This window comes from Acinonyx jubatus, chromosome B4 (assembly GCF_027475565.1).
Source record: "Acinonyx jubatus isolate Ajub_Pintada_27869175 chromosome B4, VMU_Ajub_asm_v1.0, whole genome shotgun sequence".
Classification (NCBI taxonomy): Eukaryota; Metazoa; Chordata; class Mammalia; order Carnivora; family Felidae; genus Acinonyx; species Acinonyx jubatus.
Genome location: NC_069387.1, coordinates 112847988 through 112866578, shown reverse-complemented (window position 1 = coordinate 112866578; position 18591 = coordinate 112847988). Strand labels below are relative to the sequence as shown.

Below are 18591 nucleotides of genomic sequence, written 5' to 3'. Positions count from 1 at the left end.
ACAGGTACCCTAATCAAATGCGCAAAATACGAACACACTTTCTGACCGAATATCGACTTGACGGCCGCAACCTGGAAACAGAAATGGGGAGAAAGCAGCTATGTTGGAAACCTAAGAAAGGTCGCGTTCATCGAGATGGCAGAGGGGATATGAAAATGGGACTTCTCTGGGTGGAAATAGCAGGGAAAATATTTTCTGAAAGTTACAGATCACAGCAGCTTTCTGGACCCAAATCTCAACAGGAAAAAAACATACCAAACTAATAAGGGAAAACTGTTCAGCAAAACATACATTTTTATCTTAACATGGTTAGAAACCGGGACGACATGGAAAAGTTTTATGAAGTTCTGTGATGAAGTCCCACTCTCTCAGCTGTAGGAAAGGTGTTCCCTGGGTGGTATTTATGCTTTGACAGAAGAGGAAGGCACTGGCCACATTGCCTTCCCCCTCCCAGTGTTTGTAAGGGAGGCGGCACCCCCTGAATAACACGTCACAAAATGTGCTCCTGACCTCCAGGGGAAGTAGAGGGTGCAGTTCCGAGTAAGGCTTGTCTATAAAAGCGGTTTTCTTTTTATGGCTCAGCAAATGTCTTTTGATGTGAACCCCATTCTCTGTAACCACACTTCGTCTGATCCCGAGCTCCTGAAGGAACACCCTAGCCCTGCTCCGTGATTTCAGCTTACTTACTGTCTAGGCATTCGGGATTCCGGGGCTTTTAGAGGCTACGGTGGCAACAGCTGTTGCTTTACTTCGGTACTAAAGTTAAGCACCCTGAACTCACGCCACACAGAGGAAACATTAGAAAAATCAAAACTATGTGAAGGTGAGTGAGAATACAAGAAAAAATATGCCTCCGCAGGAGGAAAGAAACACAACTATCACAGACTCATTCTCAAGGAGACGAGAAGGGAGGGATGGAAGGCACTCCCACTCTGTTCAAATGAAGTGCAATTTAACAGTAAAGGAGCCTCCAGGATTTGACATTAAGAAAATAATAACAAACACATGCACGTAACAAGTGTGCATTTAGGGCTGGCTACCTGTTTCACAACCTGAAAGGAATCAGAGAGAGACTGGAGACAGATTTAATCTCCAGGTACTCGAAATTACCCAACTCAAGGAGAATATAATTACCCTCTTTCACTGGAGTAAATAAGGCTGGGCAGGGCTGTGTCAAATGAGCTAAAAGGGCAAATTTATGGCACAGAGGGCAGAAAGTAAGGCAGGAATTAACTGTGCCATTATGCCCGTGAGCGGACAAAAGAAAGAATGGGCTCCACTGGTGAGGACAGGAGGGTGGGCAGTGACCCGGGCACCCACGACTGTGTGTGAGTCACATCTGGCAGAGGCAGAAATGAGATCATAAAACAACATGGATGGCAGGTTTTCGATCTTCAAACAGCAAACAGATTAGAAGCGTTGAGGAGTTAAAGTTAACACACAACTCTAACGTGGATTGAGACGTCACGAAAACCAGCAAGGGTGGATTCCCCAGGGTGGGGTGGAAAGAGCCGAGAACTGGTTATTATACCGCATGGCATTCCAAAGGCCTGCTCTCCAAATTTTCAGAGGAAGAAGAACGTGATGTTAAAAGCACTGTAGGGCTTGCACACGCGGGGTGGAAAGGTACAGCTTTTATGAACACTGAGCCCAAGGCCAGACTATCCGGGCACAAATACCAAGTCCACCGTCGATTTGCTGAACTGCGTGTGTGCCCACGCATGCACAGGTACGCTCAGATCTGTTGACCTCCCTGGGTCTGAAAATTCTCTTCAGTGAAATGCCGGAACTAAACTCTGCGATCTGAACGGTGATTTCACGTTTCAAAATTCTAGGAAATAAACCATCGGGAGACGTTACCGGCCTCTTGGTAAATGAAAGGTCTAGGATGAACGATAAGCCTTTTTTGCTCCAAAACACAGAACTGAGACCATGACCACAGAGGCAAGACAGGCCTCAGCCCAGCTGTTACATGGAACCACAGCCACTCAACCCCCACTGCCCTGTGCCTAAAACCGACAACCGAGAAGGGCACGGCCTGGTCTCAGGACATTCCATCCCTTGGATTACTTCATGACGTCTCTGTCTCCTACCCGCCTACCAGGGTACAATTTTCTAAAAGCAGAAAAAAAAAAAAAAATCCTTCCCAAGAAAATAAACACTCCAAACAACTGTCCCATTCTGTTACCTATTTGGATTACATAATTACTATGAAGTCAAGACTTTCTTACCGACATGCCAAAAAAGAACTCTCAGCTCCTAAGTTGAACTTTTTCTCCACCGTTCAAAGCTCTAAAAACTAAAACCCAAGTCCCTAAAAAGCAGTCCCTAGTGCCCACTACAGTGGAACAAAAACCCCTCTGCCTCAAATCTGCTCAGAGTGGAAACTCACATCAAAATATCTTAAGTCCATGGAGATTTAGAAGTTCGTGTACTCTGTTCTTCAACAGTAAAAACAATAGTACAGACCCTCACTAAAGGCCCAAAGTGCCTCCATAGGGAGAGAATACCGGCTTTCTTCCTGGCTCCATTGAGGATAACTTAGTCAAGTGTACCTTCACCTTTTCCGTTTGCCCATCTATAAAATGGGGCTACCAATAATTGGTAACTGGCATCATTTGCCCACAACCAAGCAAAATAGTTAACCCTCGGGGCACCTGGGTAGCTCAGTCAATTAAGCATCCAACTCTTGATTTCCACTCAGGTCATGATCTCAAGGTTTGGTTCGTGAGTTCTAGCCCCAAATCGGGCTTCATGCTGACAGCACGGAGTCTGCTTGGGATTCTCTCCCCTTCATGCTCTCGCTCTCTCGCAAAATAAATAAAACTTAAAAAAAATCTAAGGGGCACCTGGGTGGCTCAGTCGGTTAAGTGTCCGACTTCAGCTCAGGTCACGACCTCACGGTCTGTGGGTTCAAGCCCTGAGTGGGGCTCTGTGCTGACAGCTCAGAGCATCGAGCCTGCTTCGGGTCTTGTGTCTTACTCTTTCTCTGCCCCTCACCTGCTCATGCTCTGTCTCTCTGTGTCTCTCAAAAACAAACACTAAAAAAAAATTTTTAAGTTAACCCCTTCCTCACTTACCCCTACACCAGGAAAAAACTACTGGGCCAAGGTGATTCGAATCCCACAGAGGACATTAATTAAGGTACCTGTACTTTTCCAGTTGGGGCAGCAGTGAAAAGGCTGACGGTTCCTTTTATAGCCTGTTGTAACTTGTTTGTCTGGATCAATGTAGAAACAGCAGCACTTTGCTCTTCATAATTCCTCTCCAGGAATAAAAAGCGCTAGGATATTCCTGGAATGCCTCCTCACTCACAAATTGTAAGTCGGACCTCCTGCAATCACTGAACTTTGCTCATACGGTCGGTGTCAAGATTAAATGAGATAATGCATGTAAAGAGCTGAGCAAGAACTAAATAAATGATGTTAAAAAAAAAACCCACAGCGAACCACACACACACACACCTGCCCCCACTAAAAAAAGGACTATCTCCTGATGCTTATCAACTTACTTGGAATAGGGAAGACTGAAATGTAAGGTAATCATTCCACGGCACACTCTAGAGATCTTGGCTAGCCTCTGGTGTTCTCATAGTCGGTCACCTGCTAGTAGTAATGCCAAGAACTTTCCACAATTCCGTGTGCTCGTTCATACCCCAGCAGTCCTGTCCAACTCTCAACATCAAGAGGCATCAGAGAGTTTGAACCAATGGGAACAGAAATGCAAAAGACCTTATAGAAAGTCCGAAGCCCCGGACATTGATCATGTGGAAGTTTTGCCAGAAGAGTCAAATACCCCACACTAACCATTTAGTGTGTGTGTGGGGGGGGGGGGGGGTGGGAAATAAAGCACAGAATCTAAACATCCTAATGAAAAAGTCCACATCTAGACCAGCCCCTAAAAGTAGAGCTCTTCTCTAAATTTTAGGCTACAAATAAATTCTTCGTAAGGCACACCTAGCCATCTTTGCTGTTTGGCTGTGCATGGTTATGTTTTCCTTCTAGGCCCAAAACCGTTTTTCAAGAGCTTCATGAAAATACGAATATTTTCATGACGAGGGATATGCGGGTTTTACTATAATTTATAACTGAGTTTTATAATTCACTTGGGGCACACAAGACATATGACACTCACTTTGCCAGTGACACGCCAAAGAATGTAACCAAGCAGGGCATTTTTTTTTCTTTTTAGAGACGGCCAAATGAATACTGTCTGGGCTCTACATCTGCAACGGTCATGAGGTGGTGGCAAAAAGTAAATAGCCATAAAACTTTGAATTTTTATTGTGTGTTATGCCTATCAACCCATAAAAGACCAGGATACGTCACAGTTTTTGTAGTTTCTAAACCATTTTTTGGGGAAACACACAGGGCGTTAGTGTTACCCTTATTCAATCGGTAAAAAACCAGGCCGCTTGAAGGCACTTGTACTTTCTAAGCCACGCCTGCCAAATGCAAAGGGCAAATGCGGCCCATAACTTTAGGGAAGGGTAAGTCACGTGCTACCTCTTGCTGAGTGGTTGGTTGATGTCACATGACAGACGTTTTTACGACAACTGGCTAGTACCAGGAACGTGTATGTTCCCTACAATTCAAAGTAACAAGTGCAACTTGTAAAAGTCAAGTATTTTTATTTAATACATTCTAATCAAATAGTAACAGCAGTAAATAAACACTTTGAAAAACAGGCAAGTATCCCCCTATCTCTGGAAGAAAATTAAGTCGAAGTATTCTACATGGTAGAAGGGAGACCAAGTGCTGATGTCCGTGGTCAGACAATTCAAGGACAACTTGGAAATTTCTAAAGCCGTTTCCCAAAAGTCAATGGCAACAGGTTGGGATACAGCTACTTCAAAGGATAAAATGTCTGTATCTACATGGTTTTATTAACAGGGATTGAGTTGCACCTGTATAGCACGACATTCTTTAGCCTTAAAGGAAAAGACAAAGTCTTTTCCGTTTGCACCAGTTTGAAATATTTCTGAAATAAGGCTCCCTTAAAATGGATTACTACAGTACTCATTCACATGAGAGAGTTCATACATGTAGTAAAAAGTCAAATACAGGATTTCATGGTCACTTTTTTGGTTGATTTGGTTAATTGCATAAAAAGGAGGATAAATACTCACAAGCAGGATCTGTTTGACAAAACTCCTAGGTACATCAAGAACGCAAAAACAGAAAACGTCCTAAAGTAGACTCTGATCACCAGGCATGTAAAATTAAAGCTAAGCCTGCGTCAGTTTTTTCCTTCGACTTCTTCAGTGCTCCTGCACGGAGTTCTTGCTCTACCGCCAGGGTCTGGGCCTTCTACCTAGCAAACAGGAACCCTGGGAAGGCAAGGCATTCTGATAAAATGTTCCTTCAGCCTCTACTCAGGACATTTTATTTTTAACTTAAAAGGATCAGCTGGTCTTGGTCAGCCTTAGGAAAGGAAGCATTACTCAGGTGAAAACATTTGGGGAAACTTTAAATACCTAGCTACCTCGTCACACGTTTAAGTTAGATGGACTTCAGCTGTTTTTAGAATGCCGAGTAGTTATCCAGAGTAGTGACTCAAGTTTTGGTTCCTTTTTTTTTTTTTTTTTTTTTTATACATAGCTGCATTCGGAGATACTCTATAGGAGGCATGTTTAGAAAAAGAGAAACACTTATACCTGGAATTTATATTCTTCCAAGTAATCTTTTAGTCTTGTTGGTAAAGGCAGTCCCCAGATGGTGCCGGTGCATTTGTTAATGGTGAGTCTACAGAGATGCTGCAGAGGCGGGGCTGATGTGTAGAGCGGTTTGGTCAGATAAAGGTGAACGGTGCCGTTCCGGGGCGCTTCTGGGCCTGTCCGCTTATCCTTGCACATCTGAACGTAGTAGTCGATCAGATGAACCACACTGTCAAACTGTTTAAGCTTGGATTTGACACATATGATCGAGTCCAACCTGAATTTCCCATCTTGGTATTCGATTCGCAGATTAGTTGGTCCAGCTGATGTTTTAACAGATATTGTTAGTAGGTAGTCTGAGTGTGAGCTATCTCTAATCAAGAAAGTTCCTTCTGGTGCCTCTTTTAATTTCTCTTTGGCTTCATTAACAGTCATACTTCCCCAGTACCAACCTGGGGTTTCCGTTCAAGAAGAAAAAGAAGAGAGGGTAAAATAGTTATTATACAGAATTTCTTAAATAGGGCAAATACTTGGCAACAATTTTTCTAGCTCTAAAGAGAAGTGTGTGACAGTTTACCACAGACTACCATAAATATTTTAGGTAGACATCTAATGAAAATGTGGGTCCGTTTTATGAACACAAACTGTGAGCCAGTTTTCTTCTTTAAAAAGTAACGTTCGGTAGCCCTTTAAACTCTCTTGAGATTTTCTCCGAAGGACACAGAATTTTGCCATAGGACACACTGGCTGAGAAAGCATGATGCTTCTAGCACCGTTCAGGTGAAATCAAAGTAAATTAGAAGTAACTCGGAAGTTAGAAATAAAAGGCGTGCCCTTACAAAGGTGGAAACCCCAACTCCTGCAATCCCAGCAGTTTTGTAATCCCAAAACTTCTTGGAAGACTCGCGACCACCCTCTCCCTCCCTCCCCAAATCCGTTCATGGCAGAAACTCTGTTCAGAGACCTTGGAAAGTACTGCTATTTCCTTGTTTTTGAAGCGCGGTTCTACTACAACAGCTTCTGTTTGTTGCTTTGGTTACAACTGCCATATCAGCCACTGAGAAATGAGGGAAACCCCAACTGATAAGAAGTAATTCAAGTTTACAATCCGCACCTCCGTTGGACTTTGCCCTAATCCAAATCCCGTCACAACCTTCCGTCCCCCCAGCATTCTCCATTCTCCATTTCATTTGCCTGCACCATCCCGGGGCCCATCTCGTTTTCAAAAATCACTTCGAGCCATTCTGCATAAGAAGTCTGAACAATGCGCTCTTCCACCCCACCCCCCATCCCCCACCCCCCAAATTGCTCGGATACCTGCAATCTGCCTGGTCCGCCCCGCTGAGGGAAAGTCGGTGGTCCACACTCAAAGACCGAACCGCAAATGACTTTTCCCTCTCTCTAGGGCTACCAAAACTTCAATTTTGCCCCAAACGTAAGCTTTTGGGATTCAGATTTTGAAAGCTTGCGTGGTTTGCCTTTTTTTTTTTTTTTCCAATCTTCTCTTCTTTCAGACGCCGAGAGACGACGGCGGGCCACGCAAAGCGCAGGACTGCGCTTGAACCAAGCAATAACCCTGGGCGCGCAGCCCCTCAAGGCCGCGCTCTGCAAGGGGCTTCGCTGGCCGCCTTCCTCCCGGCCCTGCTGCAGCCGCCCGCGCGGCAATCAGTCCTTGGAACTTGGCCGCCAAGGTCCCGGGCTGCAGCGGCGGCTCGGCTCGGAAGCCGGATGCGGCTGAAACTGCGGGCAGCGCAGCGCCCACTGGCCGCCCTCGTTCCCCGCGGAAAGGGAGGCGCCTGGCTCTTTCTCCCGCTAGGGTTCAAGCCCGTGTACCGACCCCTGAGCAGCTGCGGCAAACAGCTGAAGGCTCCAGCTCCCTGAGAGGCTATTTCCAAGCAGCCCTTCTCGCGTTCTGCCCACCCCTAGGCCTCTGGGTCCCCCGAGAACCACTTTTCTTTCTCATTCCCAAGGATCCAGGGCCGTGCGGACATCCTCTCCGCGGGCCCCCGCCCTGAGGCGGGGACGGGAGGCGAGGGGCTGCAGTTCAATCCCATTCTTCGCTCCGCACCGCGGCCCCGCTTCCTAGCCGCGCTCCGCGTCAGCAAAGCCCCCAACCGCGTCTTTGGGGAAGCGACCCTTCTCGTGCGCGTCGCGGCTGGTCGGCTCCCTACCTGTTTGACTGAGCTCCCGTAGGGCCTTCGCCAGACGCGCCGCCTCCGGGGACGGCTCTTCCGCGGACCCCGCGGTCCCCCACTGGCTCTGCGTCCCTTCCGCGCCATTCCCGGAGGACTCGAGGCACCGCAGGGTCATGGGAGAGGGGTCACCGCGGCAAAGACAGGTGGCCGCCCGCACTGGGATCAGAGAGGGGCACGCGTCCTTCTTGGAAATCAGTGAGAACCCCAAAGCAAGTCTCTGCGGGGTATCCGAATTGGTGGAGGGGGAGGGGATGGGAGGCTTCTGGCTTTTCCTCCCCAGGTCCCAGTGGACGGATGGCAAAGTCCCCCGCAGGCGCGGTCACCCACAGTTTGCCTGCAAAAAAGAAAGTATGGGCTTGGGTCGGTCCAAATTGGACCCCTGCGTCCGGGATTGTGGGTGGGAAGACAGACGTGGAAAATCCCGGGGACTCCTCCGCGTCTATCCTCCCGCACCATTTAACCCCAAGCATCCAGTGACTGCCCCGGCCCAGCTGTAGAGAAAGGAGGATAAAAGAGAGAGCAGCGATCCAAGACGCCGGAGTTGCAGAGGGGGAGGGGGGAGGGACAGGATGAGGGTGGGGAACAGGGTGTCTTCCCGCCCAGGGCTACTAGCTGAAATCGCAGACTAGCAAAGACGAGTCACCTGCGGGTATGGTGGTAAATAGGCCCTAGTCAAGGACAAGCAGAAAAATCGCAAAGGAAAGAACAGGAGATATCCCCAAATTGGCACCCCTCTATCTCACACCCCGCACAGCCCGGGGGCCCCGGGACGAAGCACCCTGAGCCGCCAGCCCGGGGCGCCAAGGTGCGCGAGCTGCCGCACCCCCGCCCAGAGGCTGCCTGGCTCCTCTCTGCCCGCTCCCCAGCGCCCGCTTGGGGCAGAGTTGGGGGGCTCCCCGGGCTCCGTGGCTGCCCCTCTAGTGGCCGGGCGGCGGCGGCTGCTGCAGCCGCCGCGGGCGCTGTCGAGGAATCGGCCCAAGCGCGCAGCCCTCGCGGGGGCTCGGAGCCCGGAGCCGGGACCCGGGCCGGGGCAGAATGGGCGGCTGCGAGCGCCGCTGGACGTGCAAGACAACGAACGCCGAGCCCTTACCTCGGCCTCGGCCGCAGCGTCCACACCAGGCAGCCTCCCCAGCGGACATGGGGCGGGGGAGTCGGGAGGGGCCAGGGAGAGGAGGGGTTTCTGCCCGAGTTTCCCCAGTTGACTTTTAATTTGGGAACGAGATGCCTGGGGATGCGCTCCGCACTAGCCAGAGTTCTCTGCGCAGAGGGCAAACAAAAGCCCGGGGGATCTTCGCCTAGAACCCCCGGGCTCTGAAATCCCCCACCCTGGGCAGCTGCTGGCTTTCCCTCCGGCTGCGACCAAGGAGGTGGGAAGAAGAGAGGGAGGAGGAAGGAACTAGGGCGGGAGGCAGGCGGGTGGGGAGGAGCGGCAGATCAGGTTATTAGGAGGATTATTAATTTGGATGGCTGTTTGGGGCGGGGGAGTAAACTCCGGAGACTTCCCGACGCCTAGAAGGAGCCCAAGAAAGCAGGCAGTAGCGCCCGGCCGCGGGGCAGAGCCGAAGCTCGGACTCTCTCCCTGGCCGCTCTGAACTGCGGAAGCCAAGGCCGCCGGGCGCTCGCAGCCGCGCCCCGTGCCCTCCCCGGCGACCCTCCATGGGGAGGAGCCTTCGGGCTCCCGGGACCAGTACCTGCCGCCAACCCCCGGCCGAGCTCCTCCGGCGCCCGGGGTGCGGGCGCAGGGGATCCTGAGGCTGTGCGCACCGGGTCCGGGGGGCGAACTGTCCGCGGCCCGCGCAGCGCCGGTTGCGGCGGGCGAGGAGGTTCATGCTTCAAGGGAAGCCCAAGGCCCGTGAGCCGCGGTGGCGGCGGCCAGACATGGCAAGAGTTAAACGTCTGTCCCCGGAGTCGGGTGTGCGCGCGACTTCCCAGCCCCGCGCGCCTCCCTAGCTCCCCGCCTCCCTCCCCTGTCCGCGCTCTCAGTGCGCCCCTCCCGGCTGCTGCGGAGGCCGCTTTCCAGGAACTTTCCAGGAATCCGTCTCACGTGACCGCGGCCCCCGCTCCCGCTTTAAAGAGGCTCCGGCGCTAATGCGCAGGCTTCAGGCGAGGCGGGCTCATAGCGCTCGTTGCGGTGCCGGGCGGCGCGGCTGCCTAGGAGTCCGCCCGCCTCTGACCGCACAGCTCCGAGTGCTCCGAGGCGCGCACAAGCCCCACCGCCACCGCCGTCCCCGCTTCGGCGGTCGGAGCCTGACCCCCACCATGTCAGCTGTGCGCGGGGGTCTGATGACCAAGCGATATCCTCGCCCAGCCGCGGGGCTCTGTCTTTCCCACCCGCTCCGCGCCTTCTCGACGTGACCCTCCCAACTGCACATTTTGTGAAAGGGATGCGGGAGAGGCTGGGGGTCCCCGAAAACGGCCCCTCTCGCTCTACGGCACATTAGTGGGGGTGGGAGAGGCCCCGATCCAGGCCCCCGCGCTCCCCACTGAGAGCCGGAGGGAGCGGACCGAAGGCTGTACCCTCGGCCAGGTCCTAGAAGGCAGCCAGCGATCTGAGAGCGGTGCCTCCTTAAGCGGCGCTAGCGGCTCTCAGTCTCCTCCCCCAGGCGCTCCTGATCTCAAGTCACCGGCAGCAGCCCAGCCGGGCTCCTCCTCCCCTCCTCCCCCTTCCCCTCCTCCCTCTCTTCGTAGTCTACACGGCCCCACTGTCTCCTTCCGCTGGTAGACCCCGCTCACCTGCTCTGACTGCTGAAGGGGCGCCCTTACCTACGCTCCCGGGTCGTGCTGGACCGCCGGCCTCGGTGCCTTGCAGTCCCGAGAGCTCTCGTCTTGGCGATTTCTCCCGCAGGGCTAGCGCCCAGGGACTGGAAATTCGGAAAGATCTAGTCACTCCCCTGCCCGGAGACCCTCACCTCCTCCCACCCGATTGGAGGCCACCTGGACTCCGTTGGAACTCAGCTCCTCGCCTGCATGCCCGCCTCCAAAGTGTGACCTACTTTTAAAAAACCATTAGCACTCACGGGAAAACCGGATCCCAAATTTCGATAACCATTTTTCTTTGAAATACTATTCTATTGCATCACTGCTCAAAAGCTTGAAAGGTCAATGGCCACTTTCAGTTGAAGCAGGGGCTAAGGGGAAGTTGGGCGAGGAAGGGGGAGGAGGCGTGGGGGAGGCCGGCTCACAAACCTTGCCTGATGTCCCCCCTGCTGGCCCTAGGAGGAAACGTAAACCAGCTTCCTGCCTTCCCGGACAGGCAGGAGTCAGGCAGGAATGATTCTCTCAATAATTTTCCTGCTTTTGAGTAAGTAACTATGCAAATGATAGGCAGGTGAGCCAGGAAGTAGGGGCGGGAGGGGGGGGTGCGGGGGGAGGGAGGCATTTCCAAGCTAACAAATGACTTTGTCAACAATAGAGTGGTGTGGATGGAATCATGTTTGGTTTTTTAGAGTCTAACAAGTAGAGGGCAGAGCTAATTCAACCCTAGTTAAAACTCCATAAAGTGGCTGAATAATTTGGCCAAATCATTTACCATCTTTGGGCCCTCGGCCTTTTCTATAAAATGAAGGAACTGGACTCCAGTCCTGGCTCAGGGACTGGGATGAATGAACAAATCAGATTCATGTAGAGTTTGTGTGTAGTCTGAGGCCCAGAGAACCTTTAAGAACCACTGTATCTACTAGGGTTCACTATGTTCTAGGTTATTCCATTTGGCTTCTTATTCCTCTGCGGAGAATCCCAGACCAAGGATGTACCCCCTGTTCTGCAGTTTAAAAGATTTTAAGGTTTTTACAAAGATAAATTTCTATTTAATTGCCAGTTGAAATGAATCTGCCAGCAACCTTCATGCAACCTACATGCATGTACTTTCCTGTTGCCTCCTAGCACATGCTGTTCCCTCTTCCTGGGATGCCCTTCGCCAGAATGGGTGTGTGGCCAGCTCTCATCATTCAGCTCGCAGCTCAAAGTCACCTCCACAGACAGTCATTGTTCACGAAAATTACAGTAAGCACAATGCCAACTGCAGGGGCACCAAATTTTGTAGCAAAGAAAGATTTTCGACTTTTGTTTCTGAACTGTTTCCCAGAGATCCCAGCATTTTGTTGGCTTTTTTAATCCCCAAGAAACACATATGGGAGGGCCTCTTAGGAAAATATTTATGGGATGGTGTTAAGTGAGAAAAAAGTAGAATGTGAAATTGTATCTATGCTATGGTTACAATATTATAGCATTATGTATATGCCTGTGGGCAAAAACAGAAGGAAATGTAGAGAAATGAAAGCTTTTTTTCGGGTGGCAGGATATGGGTAAATTTTTAAACTTGACTTTCTTTAATACTGTTCCAGTATTTTTGATACAGTCATTGTTTTCCAAAGTTGCATGTGAGTGTCTTCAGTGACTCTAAGAGGGTAGAGTGTAATCCGTACAGCTTATGACTCTAGTCCTGACGGACCTCTCTCCTGAACTCCCAGGCGGGTCACTCAGCACTGCCTTTCAGATGTCTAATGGTTACCCCCAGTGTAGCATGTCCCAAACCGAGACCCGATAATTTCTTTTTTTTCTTTTTTTTTAATGTTTATTTATTTTTGAGACAGAGAGAGACAGAGCATGAATGGGGGAGCGGCAGAGAGAGAGGGAGACACAGAATCGGAAGCAGGCTCCAGGCTCCGAGCCATCAGCCCAGAGCCTGACGCGGGGCTCGAACTCACGGACCGCGAGATCGTGACCTGGCTGAAGTCGGACGCTCAACCGACTGAGCCACCCAGGCGCCCCCCGATAATTTCTTAAAACGACCCTGTTTGAGACAAAAACAAAAGCAGTTCCTCCTTCATTTCTCCCCATCTCTGAGAAATGCCACTTCTAATCTTCCGTTGCTCTGGCTAAAAGCCTTAAAATCGTCCTTGCCTGCTCTCTGTCACACGCCCCACATCCCACGTGTTGGCCAATCCTTTGACTCTGATTTCACAACAAACCCAGAAGTAAAGCCCTTGCCACATTTTCACCACACACCAGTCGAAGCCAGGCTTCCCAGTCTCTGCCTGGCCTACTGCTGCAGCCTCTACCTGGTACCTTTGTCCCTCCGACAGACTCTTCCTGACAGAGCAACAACAGTGACCCTGTTTAAGGATCTGCTCCAGTCCAAATGGCTGCATCACACAAGAGTGAAAGACAAAATCCCAGTAGCTTCTCGGTTCTATTTATCTCCCTGATCTCATCCCCTCCTGCTCTGTCCCTTGATCATTCCGCTCAAGGCACATTGGACTCCTTGCCTTTTCCAACACCTACTGCCCTTACTCCTTCCTCAGCACCTTCTCCTCGACCCACCAGGCTCCTCCTTCAGATATCTGCGTGGTTTGTTCCCTTACTTCCACGGACCTTTATTCAGTGCCACCGGCTCAGTGAGACCTTGCCTGACCACCGTATTCAGATTCAACCCACCTCCACACACAGTTCTCTCTCTTCCCTGCTGTGGTTTTCTCCTTAACACTGATCACTATCTAACCTAGGTATATTTTATTTATTGGTCTGGTTTCCCGTATTTCTCCTTCACTAGAATGTAAGTTCCATGAGGCCATGTACTCGTGTTTGCATTCTTCACAGCTACATCTCAACACCTCCAATAGTCCCCCGCATGTAGCCGGCATTCCCCGTACGTGTTGAATGAGTCAGTGGATGGATGGGTGGTCCGTTAGCAGTGTGGCTTTAAGGTTAAACTTCCCAGGCATGAATCCTCACTCTGCCACCACTTGCTACATGAGTGATCTCTGGCAAATTATTTATCCTCTTACAGAGATAATACTGGAACTTACCTTAGAGAGCGGTGGGGAGAACTAAATGAGATCATCATATCTCATATCTATATCCCTGTATCTCTCTAACACTGTATCTCATATCTGTTCTGTTCAGCGGGGCAGGTGCATGGCTGCGATGCTGAACTGTCATTCTACTTGACGGGGGAAGGGAGAAGTTTCTTCTGTGGCCTGCATTTGAGGAATTGCCAAGGCCTGAAAATCTCTCTGTGCCAAAGTCAAACTGGATGCTCTTGATTTGCAATGCAGATGTTCTAATACTGGAGTTGACAAGTGCTCCACACTAAGTTGTTGTTGCTGCTGTTGTTGTTGTTGTTGTTTTGCCTATTTGCAGACACGATCCCCCCTCCGGCCCCCGCTTCTGAGATGATGAGCAGTGATGACCATGTGAGCCAAATTTTCTACCACCTAGAAGGAGCCCTTCAAAGAAGGGAAGCAACAGAGAATGCAGGGCTCAGGCTAGAGTGGGACGAAGAGGTCTCTGAGCGCTTGAATCCAGTTTGCCTGAGGCCACACCACCCTTGGGCTCAGATATAGGAGCCAACACGTTAATTTTTCCTCCTTAGTTTGACTTGGGTCCTGTAACTTGTCGTCAGAGACACTCTCATGGGGTGTAGGGAGTTGGGTAGGAAAGACTCCATGGGAGGGAGTGGAATAGAGAATTGAAAAGATACAGGACAGAACTATCTTCTGTATGATGAGCGTCTCTTACTTCTCCCCTGGTGCTACTCAATACCAATTCCCTTTTACAAGGTCCTGCTTGCTCCACCCCATGATAGAGCCTACTCCTTGGTGCCCTGGCCGGCTTCAGTGCTCTGGGTCAGGGATTCCAGGAGGGAGAAGCTGGGCAGATGGCTTTCCCCTAGACTTCTGGGCCCCAGGAGCATGCGAGATGGACATGCCCTTGGTCTTTCTAGTCACAGAAGCTGAGGGGAGTCATATTCTAGGAAAGTAGTTGTTAATCTAAAATCACAGATCTCTCAGAAATTCTGGTAAAATCTATAGACTGGAGTTCACAAACCACCTGCCTGTGGGCCATATTTGATCCCTCGGAGTGTCACGGTTGGTGTGCCAAGATTCTCTCTAAAACCATGTGAATCAAATTAAAATTCTAGAGATTTCACCCCAAAGTGATCCAGAATTCTGCTTTCTCTTAACCAACCTGAAACTCTGTCAACACTGGATCCCATTCCCTCAAGGCAGAGATCAGCTGAAGCAGAGTGGTGGCTGCCTCTGTGGAAGGCACATTCACCACAGTCCTCACCATCCCCCGGCCTCCCCAACTCTGAACATGACTTGCCATTTGTCATCACACCTGCAGTGTTTTTCTTACGGTGGTGAGATATTTCTCTGGACCCCAGTCTCTACCAGAAGCAGGGAAATGAAAGATCGAAAAGACCAGATATTTCCAGACAACTGGGAGAGAACTTCTTTCTCTATAAAAGTGAAACATATTCCTCTGTGTATAATAAGCGAACAAAGTGTGGCTAGATTCTCATACCTGACCTGTTTCATTCCTCTATGTTCCTACACGACCCAGGCGTGTGTGGACAGCCTCCATCTAAGACAGCCTCTACAGAAGTATCTTCTGGAAGCACAGATTTGGGGGATCAGTTGACAACCTGAAGCCCAACTATGAATCCTGAGGGGCCTCTTGACCTGAGGCAAGAACCCTGTCCTGAGGTGGAGAACCTCCAAGGAAGTGCTTCCCTAGAGATAAGAGTACTAGAGATAAAAGCCATCTGCCCAGCTTCTCCCTCCTGGAATCCCTGACCCAGAGCACTGAAGCCGGCCAGGGCACCAAGGAGTAGGCTCCATCATGGGGTGGAGCGAGCAGGACCTTGTAAAAGGGAATTGGTATTGCACAGCACCAGGGGAGAAGTAAGAGATGCTCATCATACAGAAGATAGTTCTGTATGGGTCTTTCTGTATTGAACTGGTAGTATAGTCAGAGGATCACCAATCATCAGACTTTGGTGCTAGAAAGGACATCATTTCACTGGTGCAGAATAATTTTCCTTGTCCTCTTTCTTCTCCCTCACGATGTTCTAATCCTCTTGCCTCATTTCTCAAACACACAAGCCTGCCTCAAGGCCTTTGCACTTGCTCTTTGCCCCGTATTCTCATGGCATCACTCCCTCACTTTGTTTGGGTCTTTGCTCAGAGAGGCCTCCTGTTTCTTATCAATGACCATTTCTTTCTCCTGCTTTATTTTTCATGTCAGCAGCTACTACTACCTGACATTATAATGGCTTTTATTTGTCATTTGTTTAATGTCTCTCTCTCATTGAAACATAAGCAGAGATTTTGTATGTTATAATCACTACTCTATCCCCAATGCCTAAAGAAGCTCCTGGCCCATAGTAGATACCCAGTATAAAGTGAATGGATGAATGAATGAATGAATGAATGAATTGAATGCATCCACAAGTAAGAAAACAAATGCGTTTACCACTTTTCTGCCCTGGATCCCTTGACTTTTCATCTTCCCCAGATGCTCACCTTAATCTATGGCTTAGCCTTCCGACTCTGGTCTGTTACCAAGAAGAAATTGGCTGTTTTAGAATTTCTTCTTAATCTCTGGAGCCTGACCTCACAACTATGGTACCTAGTAGACAGCATGTGAGAGACTCACCCACCCAATAAATGTTCATGGGTATTTAAATGCTCTAGGCCTTGTAGACAAATATAATCCAGCCCACTCTTAAGAGGGTCTCAGTTAAGTGAGAGGGACATCACTGATGATGCTAACAAAGGGTTAAAAGTAATAGAGAAATGCAGACTGGTTTTGCAAACAGCTGGGGAGCACCCCTACAACCACCTTGGGAAGTCCAGAAAGGCTTCACAGGAGAGGGGACCTTGATCAAGCCCCTTAACTTCTCGGGATTCGTGTTTTCTCAAAACAAAAAAAACCTTGGATTTGATGAGCAGTTGTGTTTCCTTCTCATTCAAATCACCTTCCAAGCCCCACTCCACAACCTCCCAAAGAGCAACTGATGATGTTTTTATACATAAGCCTGGGCAGCTTCTAGGTATGTTTGATTTTCCAGAGAAGTTCACAAAGGTCAAGGCCTGGTGTGATGATGTGGTAAGCAGAGCAGTCAGAAGAAATACCTATTAGTAAATAACAAACAGCACTCCTGGCTTACTCATGGAATTCTGAGAAGCAGCAGTACCCAGTGAACCAGGCTAGAGATTGGCAGTCATGGGTGAGACTAACTTTAACCTAAGGCATGTGGCAGGGCTACAAAAGGCAAGCTCTGAATAGCACAACTGCCACTTCCTTGAGCCACGGGACAACCTCCATACGCATTCTACATTGGAAGGCACGCTGGTCACACATACAGGCCTTTTCTGCTAATGTAGCATGTTAAAATTATAATGGTCGTGCCCTGACCTAATGGAAAGCAATATAATATCACCAGTTTGCCTGTATATAATGGCTTAAATCTCTCTTCACCAATGTATCATAACATATACCTGATCTTATTCACATAACACGTTGACAATAGTAGGAAAAAATGCCTAGTTTATGTGTAAATAAATTAAGCTGAAGTCAATTAAGTAGGTTATTCTGTACTTGTAAACAAATTGTCCTTGGGAAAACAGTATAGAGTTTAATATGAACAAAGAAAACATTTTTAAGTGGAAAAGTAGCTTGGAGGGTAAGTTGCTTTTTTTTTTTCTTTTTTAATTTTAGAGAGAGAAACAGAACACGATCAGGGGAGAGGGGCAGAGAGAGAAAGAGAAAGAGAAAGAGAGAATATCAAGCAGGCTCTACACCCAGCACAGAACCTGAAGCGGGGCTCAATCCCACAACCCTGGGATCATGACCTGAGCTGAAATCAAGAGTTGGCTGCTCAACTGAGTCACCCAGGGGCCTCAGGTAAGTTGCTTTTTAAATAGGTCATTCAAGTCACTAAAAGTACCTATCCCAACAAATGTGGCTGTAATATTTTCAAATGTTATTTACAACATTTGAACAAAAGCAAAGGATAGAAGTTGAAGGGAAAGGTTAGGTTCCTTTGTTTTGTTTTAAAATATTCCCAATCAAGAAATTGTTACATTTCAGTATGTGCCAACAATTCTAAAATAAACATAAAAGGAAAGTCTTATTTCTTATAAAACACATTGAAAAAAATCTATTTAGAAATAACTCTGTGGACATCATGCTGGTAAGTCCTGCCATTTTTCCCTTTGGCTTTTCCAGTGTTGCAGAGATTTTATTTATTTTTTTTATTAAAAAATTTTTTTTTCAACGTTTATTTATTTTTGGGACAGAGAGAGACAGAGCATGAACGGGGGAGGGGCAGAGAGAGAGGGAGACACAGAATCGGAAACAGGCTCCAGGCTCTGAGCCATCAGCCCAGAGCCTGACGCGGGGCTCGAACTCACGGACCGCGAGATCGTGACCTGGCTGAAGTCGGACGCTTAACCGACTGCGCCACCCAGGCGCCCCACAGAGATTTTATTTCAAGTTCTCCCCTTCCCCCCCCTCTTTTATTCCTTCCCTCTTTTATTTTTTTAAATGTTTATTTATTTATTTCAAGGGAGAAAGAGAGTGCACGCACAGGAGGGGCAGAGAGAGGAGAGAGAGAGAGTCCCAAGCAGACTCCATGCTCTCAGTGCAGAGCCCGAGGCGGGGTTTGAATTCATGACCTGAACTGAAATCAAGAGTTGGGCGCTTAACCCACTGAGCCACCTAGGCGCCCCACCCTTCCCATTTTTAACACCAATACTTAAAAGAGACAAATTTTCCTGGCAAAGTCATCAGGCAGATCCTTATCTTTCACCACATAGAATTTTTAGTCCAAAGTCTATCATGCCTTCTGTTTGCCACTATCACCTAGTTTCCCCCCCAACCCCACCACATGCTCATTGTCTACCCGATTAATTATATTGTAATCTGTTGATTCCAGCCATTAAATGGACA

General features: G+C 49.0%; 1 protein-coding gene and 1 long non-coding RNA gene across 10 annotated transcripts in view; one reads left to right on the top strand and one right to left on the bottom strand.

The window, feature by feature from the left end:
* Positions 1-10753, bottom strand: part of CRADD (CASP2 and RIPK1 domain containing adaptor with death domain) — a 269785-nt gene extending 259032 nt beyond the window's left edge. Inside the window, exons 1-3 of one of the 9 annotated variants that reach the window (XM_053226597.1) lie at positions 10615-10753; positions 7828-8185; positions 5657-6108 (exon numbers count right to left, since the gene is read on the bottom strand). In XM_053226597.1, coding sequence (XP_053082572.1) covers positions 5657-6108; positions 7828-7966 — 591 coding nt within the window. In that variant the 5' untranslated portion in view covers positions 7967-8185; positions 10615-10753. The other 8 variants (XM_053226599.1, XM_053226601.1, XM_053226602.1 and 5 more) reach the window with 8 other exon arrangements.
* Positions 10754-10890: 137 nt separating this feature from the next.
* The window catches only part of LOC128316466 (uncharacterized), a 28825-nt gene continuing 21124 nt past the window's right edge, over positions 10891-18591 (top strand). Inside the window, exons 1-2 of the long non-coding RNA XR_008300408.1 lie at positions 10891-11152; positions 17359-17544. This is a non-coding gene — a long non-coding RNA (uncharacterized LOC128316466). The remainder of the gene's footprint in view (positions 11153-17358; positions 17545-18591) is intronic.